Source organism: Panthera uncia, chromosome X (genome assembly GCF_023721935.1).
Source record: "Panthera uncia isolate 11264 chromosome X, Puncia_PCG_1.0, whole genome shotgun sequence".
In the NCBI taxonomy this organism is placed as follows: domain Eukaryota; kingdom Metazoa; phylum Chordata; class Mammalia; order Carnivora; family Felidae; genus Panthera; species Panthera uncia.
In genome coordinates, this window is record NC_064817.1 from 73,615,193 (window position 1) to 73,626,730 (window position 11,538).

General features: G+C 33.5%; 1 protein-coding gene across 6 annotated transcripts in view; it reads left to right on the plus strand.

Annotated features, from left to right (window-relative positions):
• Positions 1–11,538, plus strand: part of DIAPH2 (diaphanous related formin 2) — a 974,644-nt gene that overhangs the window by 263,764 nt on the left and 699,342 nt on the right. For all 6 annotated transcript variants that reach the window (XM_049644714.1, XM_049644715.1, XM_049644712.1 and 3 more), the window contains 3 exons: positions 782–898; positions 3,044–3,162; positions 8,108–8,172. In XM_049644714.1, the coding sequence (XP_049500671.1) occupies positions 782–898; positions 3,044–3,162; positions 8,108–8,172 (301 nt within the window). The remainder of the gene's footprint in view (positions 1–781; positions 899–3,043; positions 3,163–8,107; positions 8,173–11,538) is intronic.

Here is an 11,538-nt window from a genome sequence, read left to right on the forward strand (position 1 = left end):
ATAATCCATCATATACTTAATTCTACTTCAAACAAAATGTTGACATTTCAGGTTATTTTTAGAACGTTAGATTACATTTCCTTTTCTACCTTTCTTTTACATCAATTTTCTATGTCCTCACTTTTATTATAAAAGTGAATCCATTTTTGAAATCTGTTATCTAGTTTACTAGAAGAATCTAAACTTTTACCACTCTTTATATCCTAAGAAAAGTATGTTTCAAGTTCTTTTGTCTTTACTCTCCATTTTTATTAAATGATGAAATACAAATAAATGCAAACAGTAACAATTTCACATTTAGTGTTTTATCAGTATAAAATAAAACTGGTTTGTGATATTTTAGCAGTCCACAGAATGCCCCTTTACTGTCTGTATTATGTGGCAGTGAAAATAGAGGGATAGTGGCTTATGTGAATAATATAGGCCTTCTATCACAACCACAGGAAGATCAAGAGTAAACCATTTTCTCTAATGGCATTGCTGTTTCAATCATACCAGCTATCATCTCAAATTTAAAATATAATGGATAACTGCATAAGGTTTTGATGATTAAATGGTTTTAGAAATGCTCTTTTAAGTCTGTTTCTCTCATTAAAAGATTAAAGTGATTCCATAGACTTTATTTATGTAAATTTTAAAATACTGGATCATGCAGTTGAAGGTTTAGAAACAGTAATGTAAATAAAATGGTGAATCAATATTTAAAAAAAATGAAATTGCTTTTGTTATGAGTGAAACTTTCATCAAGAGCTTTAATGTTTTTCCTTTACTTATATTCCACTGATATGAATGAAGTATATCATCTTCTGTATAACATGTTGAAGGATACTGCTGCTGAAAATTACTTATTATCCATTCTACAACATTTTTTGCTCATCAGAAATGATTATTATATCAGGTAAGAGGAAGTTCTGAGAGTACTAGTATTTGTATGATTTGAATTTGATTAAGTTAAGGGAAACTGATAATGTAGTGCATCCTAGGTAGTAGAGGCATATATACATACATAAATAGTGTATAAGAGTTTGGTGACTTTGAGTAACATTTTTTAAAAGGCGTTAATTTATTTTTAATTGGGCCAGAAGGATCTATTTATAAAACTGCATACCCCAGCAACAGGACATTTAGTAGAAAGAAACCAACAGATTTTACTGACCTTGTGATGAATTTTCTTTGCTAGATAATGGTAGCACAGAGTAAGCACTGAGGTGTCTATGGTAGAACTTTTAAGTTCTGGTACATTTTAATAAGTAAGGTTTTTCTGTTGTTTCTCCTTTCTAGTATTTATTTAATAATAGATGTGATCTTATCTAAGAAAATAATACTGGTATTTCAGCTTTATATCCATTACTATAATTCTTCAAAATAAATGATTATGATAATAATAAAGTTAGAAGCTGTAGAGTCTAGTAAGTGCAAATATATCTGAAAACCAGAAAGAGAAAGGTTTCTGAGAGACTGAAATTATCCATAAGCTGATGGTCATGATCTTATATATAACTATTCAAGACACCCTTAGTTGTTCTTCATACTCTAATATGCATGAAATTCTGGCAACCTAGGTTCTCTGATTTCTCAAAATTTGCTTGATTAAAGGGTAAAGGCAAGCTACCATGCATTCAGGCATAGTTGCAACAAAGATGACAGTTCTAAAGTCACATGGAGAACTATTATAGTTCAGACTAGTACAGTTACTGATGGGTATCAAGATGGTACAGAGACATAGAAAAAATGGTTAAAATATTGAATTATATCCGTTTTCTTAAAGCAGAAAAGATGGTAATTAAAATGATTGTTGTTGCCTAAAATAAGTTGTGGCAATTCAAAGGGTACTGTGCCTATGGGTATACAGTTACTTGGGGAAATAATTTCTTTGAGATGATCTATTTCCCAGTAATTTTGAATATATATTAGAAGTTACTCTAATATGACATCGTTTTCATCCTGAGAACATCGATGTGAGGTAGAAATGTGACAAGCACTTTTATTATACTTAGAGATAATTAACATGGCCTCAAAGAGAGCAGTTGTGTTTTCCTTGTTTACCCAGAGTCATTGACTAGACTGATTATAATCTAATATTATTTATCCTAAAACTGATGATGACTTTAAAAAAGTCTCAGATGTGTAATATATATTACTATTTATTCTGAGTCTTGAGACCAGCCACATGACAAAAAAATATAAGAGCAATTAGACTCTGTTTGGCTTCATTTGAAAACTTTTAGTGGCTTGGCTAGTTATCAACATACTAATCTTAGGGATGTTTATATCATAATTTGTCTATGATAGTATTTCTTTCTGATGTTTCTCTGTTGAATTTATTACCCACTGATAAATACTAAATTTTCCTTAAATTTTAACGTAAAAAGTGCCTTTAAAATTTTTTGAAGTATGCAAGTAGTCATTTTTAAGACCAGAATTACCTTGATAGATCACAGAATTAGGATATGTTTAAAAATCTTTGACACTTTGAACAAATTCAGACTATGGCCATGCGTATTAAGTGTTTATGCTTCTATAAAATGGATCTTTTAAAAATGTACACAAATAGATCTTTTGAATATTGTGGCTCAGTCCAGTTTTGTAAGCTGTTATAGCTAATCTTGAGTAAAAGTGCTGTGATAAATTCAGTACCTTGTCAATGCCAAGACACTCATCCCTTATTGAAATTGAGAACTTGTGGAGGCCTGGAACCATTTCTGTATCCATGGATGTAGGACTAACAGGTCATTTGTTTTCATTAACTTTAGGAACAATTACTTAAGTAAGTAGATAAGGTTGATAAGCATGACAAGCATGAATCCTTACAAACTAAAGTATTAAGTCACTCGTGTTCACAGTTGATTACATCATGATGGGTTTTTTACCATAATGTCCAGACCATTGTTAAGCATATTTCTCCAAAGAGGGTGTAATGTCTAGAATGATTTCTTCTAGCAGTGCTAGAAAAATACCTCATTCTTTTATCATGCTGAACCACTTCTTAAGAAAATTGACTTGTATAAGTAGAAAAGATATTCAAGAATACTTTCTTTTTCAGGCCACAGTATTACAAGATAATTGAGGAGTGTGTTTCACAGATAGTGCTGCACTGCAGTGGTATGGACCCAGATTTCAAGTATAGGCAAAGATTAGACATTGATTTCACACATCTGATAGGTATGTAATATTATCTTCAGTGTCCTCTGTGTTTTACTATCTTCTGTATAATAGTTTTTGAAGGTAGTGCTCTCACTGAAGTTCCTCATTAATATCTGGTAAGTCATTGTGTCTGTGAGTACCCAATCACTATAACTGTTAATTATGATGATCATGAGGGTTCTGCCTGTGTGATTGAAAATATTAACCTATTTGATAAGTTTTAGTGCTCTTGAATTCAGTTTAAAGTCAGTGCCCCCCCCCCAAAAAAAACCATTATATTATTATAGATGAATGTTTTGCTTTTAGAAATATGACTCTGAAGACCTTTGATTATGTTGGTTTATCAGTGGTGTTATAGAAATCACATGTGCAATTATAGGGTCTAATTAGTAATATAGCTATGTTATTAGTGTTCAAGTTTGAGAAAAGAAATACTGACTTCAATAACTCAAGACCTTTTAATTCAATCAAAGTATATCAATTTTTATTTTCATAGACCTTAAAGCTAGAAAAGAATTTGAGGTGATCATGCTCATGTAATTGGATTGCTAAGGGAATGAACTTATATCATCTTAGACTACTAGTTAGCTGTATTTTCTGAAACAATCTCTGAAGGATGATGTGAAATCTCTTGTGAAATATGCTACATTATATGACCTCATAGTTAAACAGTTTTTGTACCTAATCAAAATCACTATTGGCTAAGTTTCAAGAAAACATGAACTCATTTGTCTTGTCTTTAAAGGAAGAAAACAACAGCTGTGGAATGCCAATTATAATTCTTCACTCCACAGCACAAGGCAGACTCATAGTAATATTCAAAGATGAATTTTTTATTATTAATTATTATGCATTTTATGATTTTATTTTATTGTTTTTAGATGGGTAATTTTATTTTTTAATTTTTAAAGCTTTTGTTTCATTTAATTTTAATTTTTGTTTTTTATGTATTTAATCATTCATTTATTTACTTTTTAAAACTTATTAAGTATCTTCTATGTGATGCTTTTAGTAATACTGATTCTTTTTTTTTTCTCAAGTTAGTTAACATACAGTGTAGTCTTGGCTTCAGGAGTAGAACCCAGTGATTCATCCCTTGCATATGACACCCAGTACTCATTCTGAAAAGTGCCCTTCTTAATGCACATCACCCATTTAACCACCCCTCCACCCTCCAATCTCCCCATCAACCCTCAGTTTGTTCTGTGTATTTAAGTATATCTTATGGTTTGCCTCCTTTTCTGTTTTTAGCTTATTTTTCCTTCCCTTCTCTTATGTTCATCTGTTAAGTTTCTCAAATTCCACATATGAATGAAATCATGATATCTGTTTTTCCCTGCCTGAATTATTTCACTTAGCATAAATTTATTTATTTTGAGAGAGAGTGTGCAAGCAGGCAGGGGAGGGTCAGAGAGAGAGGGAGAGAGAATACCAAGCAGGCTTTGCAATGCCAGCATAGAGCCCAATGCAGGGCTTGATCCCACAACCAAAGGATCATGACCTGAGCTGAAATCAAGAGTTGGATGCTTAACAGACTGAAACACCCAGGCATCCCTAAAGATTTTTTTAAAGTAATTTCTACACCTGCTGTGGGGCTTGAACTTAGAACCCCGAAATTAAGAGTCACATGCTTTCCTGAGTTAGCCAGCCAGGTGCCCCTTATTTTCTGATTTTAAAACCAGTGCTCATTTATTCTAGGCAATCTAGAGGTTTATGTAAGTGATAGAATGAACCACTGATCTCACTTTTCAGCTCAGTACATTCCATCACCATTACTCACTTTTCAGCTAAGTACATTTTCTTATATCTCTTTTTTTTTAACATTTTATTTATTTTTGAGACAGGGAGAGACAGAGCATGAACAGGGGAGGGTCAGAGAGAGGGAGACACAGAATCTAAAACAGGCTCTAGGCTCTGAGCTGTCAGCACAGAGCCCGATGCGGGGCTCGAACTCACGGACCGCGAGATCATGACCTGAGCCAAAGTCGGCCGCTTAACTGACAGCCACCCAGGCGCCCCTATATCTGTTTTTTTTAATCTATCTATCTATCTGCTGATTTTTCATGGAGCATTATGAGAATTTTTCCATGTTAACCTTCAAAATCTTACTTTGAATATATGTATAATATTCAATCTTATGGAGTATCATGATCATCTTGACCAGTCCTTTCTTACTGTACCTCTAGATTGTTTTCAGGTTTTCATATTAATAAATTAATCTGCTATGCACATTCTTTGTATAAATTTTGCCTTTTTCTTGTCATTTCCTTACAATTGATTCCTGTAATTGAGGGTATGAACTTTGAAAGGCCATATGCTTTAGAGAAAGTGGGCACCAATTTACCTTCCCTGAGAATTAATGTGAATGCTGGCCTCACTGCATATTTGATAATGAGCTTGATAAACTCAGTAGTTTCTTTCATATTTTGTTGAGAGAGTTATAAGGGAATATTTCCAAATATTTGTATTTCCTTATAATCTATTATGGACCATGCTTGGCACACATACTGTATTGTTGATTTTGGCTAAGTCTTTCAGTGTTCAATACACATTTGTTTTTTTGTGTACTGTGTGCCAGGTACTTACAGTTGTGTACTGTTAGCATTGGGATGGGGGAGGTAAAGGCAGCAAGCGAAAGAGGATAGAACTTCAGAAATCCATTATCACCTCATCCACGTGTCATCCCTCTGATTGTGAACAAATCATTTAACTTTTCTAGGCTTCAGTTTTATCCACTGTAAATTCAGATAAGTCAAATATCTGCATGGTTCTTAATATTTTACATTTGAGGACTTTTTCTGATGAATACTTTGGAACTTTCATTAGAACCACCACCACTACATACACATACACGTGCATAAATGTAAAAATTAGCAGGTGCTTCAAGAACTTCTAGGAAATTTTTGGATCTCTATTTTAACGTCACCTGGACTTGGAATATAGAGTCCTTTCACAATTCTGTAAGTCTAGTATTTTTCACAAATTCAATCAAATTCTTGCCCAGAACTCTTAATGTCTTCCAATTGAAATTTAAATCAAGATCATTACCAACCAGTGAAAGCACAGCACAGATCAACCCCCTCTTTTTCTGATCATTTACCAATTTCCAACTTAGTTCTTTATACGCAGTTCTTTAAAAAAAAAAAAACTTTATTGAGGTGTACTTGACATGTGAAAAGCTATCTATTATTAAGTACATAATTTGATAAATTTTGATATTTGTATACTTAAAACCATCATCACAATCAAGATAATAAATATCTCCGTTTCTATGTTCTCTGTTATCTCTCCTTCCCATGCCTCCCTACCTCTCCCCGTCCTGAGAGAATAACTAATATGTTTTTTTCTTACTATAGGTTTTTTTTTTTTAATTTTATGTAACTAGAAACATATCGCATGTACTGTCTTTTTGTCTGGCTTCTTTCATGTAGCATAATGATTTTGAGATTCATTCATGTTGTTATATTGCATGTATCGATTTTTCATTCCTTTTTACAACTGAGTAATATCCCAGTATATGGATATACTGCAATTTGTGTATACCTTTAATTATTGATGGACATTTGGGTTAGCTAGTATAAGTAAAACTTCTATGAACATTTATATATATATACATATATATATATACACATATATATATATATATACATATATATATATATGGGAATAGACATGTTTTCATTTCTTTTAGGTAAATAGGTGTGGAATGGCAAGATACAGAATACACTTATATATATAATGATGAGAATATTTCCAAAAAGATGTTCTTCAGTTATTTATATTCTGGAATATTTGATTAGATCTGAGGAATTTAATGTTTGTTTCCTTATTTACATAATGCATTTTGCTACAGATCAGAAGTCAGTTAAGTGAAATCTTTCTGTAGAAAACCTGAATTAATGAGTGCTATAGTGTCCTCCCTTCTAGACTTACTTTAAAGGACATTTTGAGGGGCACCTGGGTGGCTCAATAAGTTAAATGTCCAACTCTTCATCTCGGCTCAGGTCATGCTCTCACAGTGTCATGAGTTTGAGCCCCATGTCAAGTTCTGCACTTCCAGTTCAGAATCTGCTTGGCATTCTTTCTTTCCCTCTCTCTCTGCCCCTCCCATACTTTCTCTCAAAGTAAATAAACATTAAAAGATAAAAATATATAAAGGCAATTTTGAGTCTTAATAGTCTTTTTAAATTAATTTTTAAAATATTTTTATTTATTTTTGAGAGAGAGAGCGAGTGTGAGCAGTGGAGGGGCAGAGAGGGAGGGGGACATAGAATCTGAAGCAGGCTCCAGGCTCTGAGCTGTCAGCACAGCTGACATCATGACCTGAGACAAAGTTGGACACTTAAGGGACTGAGCCACCCAGGCGCCCCAGAGTCTTAATAGTCTTAATTTTTTTAAATGTTTATTTATTTTGGGGATAGATAGAGACAGAGTACAAGCAGGGGAGGGGCAGAAAGAGAGTGAGACACAGAATCTGAAGCAGACTCCAGGTTTCAAGGTGTCAGCACAGAGACCGACATGGGGCTTGAACCCACGAAGCCCAGGATCATGAGCTGGGCCAAAGTCAGATGCTTAACCAACTGAGCCACCCAGGTGCCCCGAATAGTTTTAAAAATAGATTCTTTGTCTTCTCTCCACCCATAGTAAACTGCAAAAAAAGTAAAGAATTATATTATTGTAAAAGTTGGGAAATAATTGAATATCTCTAAAATGATGATGATTTTGTCAAATACATTATTGGATGCTTGGCATTGCGATTCATCAATATTATCATTGAATTCAGTTAGTATGCAAAGAAATGTGGTAGCTTATATTTTATGTGTAATGTAGGTCAATTTACCTTCAAGAGCAATTGATATAAAAAATGATTGTCTACATCGTAGAATTATAGGCTGGTATCCATCTTTTACCTAGAGATCTGATGCAATAATTTCTAATAATTTTTTGTCAATCTTAATAATAGATTCTTGTGTGAACAAGGCAAAAGTTGAAGAAAGTGAACAGAAAGCAGCAGAATTTTCAAAGAAGGTAAAGCCATAATTGTTAACAATTTATTCATAGTAAATATTTTATATTTATTTATGTGAAGACTTAAAAATGTTTTTTCCATTATGTAGTACTGCATATTTTTGGTTAAAACATAACCATAAAATATCGGTTTCATTCCTGATAAGATAAGGCTGTTACTGCTGCCTCCTCATCACCTTTAATTCATTATGGAAGAAAAACACTAGGTGTATTCTACCAGACTGATAAATGAAATAAAATTAGTTTATTGGTAGGATATAGTTTGAAGCAGTCAACCAAAATGCATTGCCCACATTGCTTTCTTGCAATTCTCCTTTATGATAGGTAGCTCCCTTGGAGAACTGTGAATTGTTTAGCTAGTCCAATCCGTTATGATCTTTAATGACAGTGCTATTAAATAGCAACAGAGTTACACAGGGTTTTTTCTCTCTCTGTCTCTATGCTTTGACTGGTCCTCTTGGAGTTTTATAATTACCAGTTTTAAATGATTCTGTTACTTCATATAGGGTTGGTGGAATTTGATGGCTCCTTTCTTTGTACGTTAATGAATTATGTAAATATAAGTTTTATGACTATATTAATTTTATTTAGATTTCAGATTGTCTTTTCCTTGTTTCATGAAAGCATGACTACAGTTTTACTAGTTTCTACCAAAAGTTGCATTTTGTTGTTGTTGTTGTTGTTCTAGACCCTAAGAAGCGTTAGTATAGTATTTCTCTCCTGTTGGTGTCAGGGGGAAGGATTGAAACCTAGGTCTAAACTCTCTAGTTTTCAGCCTTCTGACAGCAAGATAAAGTGCTTACATATTGCTGTCTCTTCAAAGTTATGACTTACCTTGGAGATTAGATAATCACTTTTGCTATCACTCTAGAAATTATAGAATATTACTGAAGTTACTTCAGGGAATCTGAAGAAATGTCTTCGCTCTTTCAGTTACTGGAATGGATTTTCAGAGTTTGGGCATAAAATGTTTGTGCAAAGTTGTCAATTCATTGGTGGAAGAAAATGAACAATTTTTAATAGACATTTATATTTGTAATGTTCTTGTTTTAAGTAGCACATTTAAAATTCTCTCTGAAAATCTTAGAATCTTCTTAATTTTTTGCTGGCACTTTGATTAGATGCCACAAGACTAGAAAATTATGATGATCTATCTGGTAAAATTTTCTGTAAGCATATATAAAGGGAAATGGAGTCCTGAAATAATAAAAAAAGATGTTTCAGTGTTTAGTGCTTTATTCTCATCACCATCATTTAGAATGAAAACATGTATGGTCTTCCAGTGGTTATCTTGCATGCCTTTTCTTATTCCGGGTGATTTTAAGAGGCTGTATAAAGTAGTAAAAAAAAAAAAAAAAAAAAAAAAAAAAAGCGGGGGTGTAGAATGAGAAGAAATAGTTGTAAGATCTGATCTTAGCTTTTCCACTAATTAGCTATGACTTTAAGTAAGCTACTTACTCTCTTTGGAACTTAATTCCTTCATCATTAATAGAAGAGGATAAGATTCGTGGCCATGTAAGAAGTCTTCCAACTTGCATATCTCAGGTTTCTGTGATTCCAATTCTATGGGTTTACAGATTAGGATCACTTTAAATTATAAGCATTGTGTGTCTCTTTTCAAATGTACTAACAAACCATTTATAAAGGAAAATGGTATAGTTTGCATCATGCTTAAAAAACACACACAGATGAAGCTAACTTTGGGAGAGTGGGTGGAAGTATAGAATGAGATAATTTTTTAAACAAATGTTTATTTATTTTTGAGAGAGAGAGTGAGTAGGGTATGGGCAGAGAGAAGGGGGCAGAGGATCCAAAGCAGGCTCCACTCTGACAGCAGTGAGCCCAATATGGGACTTGAACCCACCAACCACAAGATTATGACATGAGCTGAAGTTAGATGTGCAATCAACTGAGCAACCCAGGTACCCCAGAATGAGATAAATCTTAACATGAATGGTAGTGAAGTTGAAAAACCTCCATCTTTTCAGTGAAGTGGGAAACATGGTCATTTACTGACTGTGAAGGATCAGGGGTGAGTTTGAAATTTTTAAATATTAGAAAAATTTGGACTAACCTCTATGGAACATTTTCCAGAAACTCGAGTAGTAATGAATAAAAGAACTAGTGTTTCATGTTTGACCCAAACACTATTGTTATCCAATTTGTTTACACACTCTTTCTTCAGACTTGGATCTGTTTGACATTCTTTAATTTCCAAAGGTCAAATCTATGAAGGTGAATATTTATTAACAGTGAATATAATTTTTATTGTTCCACAAACTCTAAAGACAATTCTAGACAGTAAGATATATCAATTTTAGGAACAGAAATAGTATAATTGTAATAAAGTATAGACTTCTAAAGTGATTTAAAGTGACGCTGATAATAAAGGGCAAATGTTTTATAGATGGACATAGCAGTATTTATGTATACAGGCTTGTTTGGTTCTGCTTGGAGCCCTGACTGAGGTAAGGGCTGGGCTAAATGTAGTAAATGGATATTCATCATTTAGATGGTCTCTCCTGCTTAGCACACTATAATTATGCATGTATGTATATATGTTTCAACTTCCTATTTAACTTCTAATTAGTTAACATGTATTGTAATATTAGTTTCAGGAGTAGAATTTAGTGATTCATTACTTCCATATAACACTCAGTCCTCATCACAACTACCCTCCTTAATACCCATCACTTATTTAGCCCATCGCCCTGCCCACCTCCCCTCCAACAACCCTCAGTTTGTTCTGTATGGTTAAGGGTCTCTCTTAAGGTTTGCCTCCTTCTCTCTTTTTTAATTTCCCCTGTGTTCATCTTTTGTTTCTTAAATTCCACATATGGGTAAATCATATGGTATTTGTCTTTCTCTGACTTTTTTGGCTTAGCATAATACACTCTAGCTCCAAACAGGTCATTGCAAATGGCAAGATTTCATTATTTTTTATGGCTAAGTAATATTCCATTGTGTGTGTGTGTGTGTGTGTGTGTGTGTGTGTGTGTGCCCATATATATACACACATACCACATCTATGTATACATACCCAAATATACATATATACCACATCTTCTTTGTCTATTCATTAGTCAAAGGACACTTGGGCTCTTTCCATAATTCAGCTATAGTTGCTAAAACTGCTATTAACATTGGGGTGCATGTGCCCATTTGAATGAGTATTTTTGTATCCTTTGGGTAAATACCTTGTAGTGCAATTGCTAGGTCATAGGGTTGTTCCATTTTTAAATTTTGAAGGAACCTCCATACTTTTTCCAGAGTAGCTATACCAATTTACATTCCCACCAATAGAGTAAGAAAATTCCCCCTTCCCTTCCCTTCCCTTCCCTTCCCTTCCCTTCCCTTCCCTTCCCT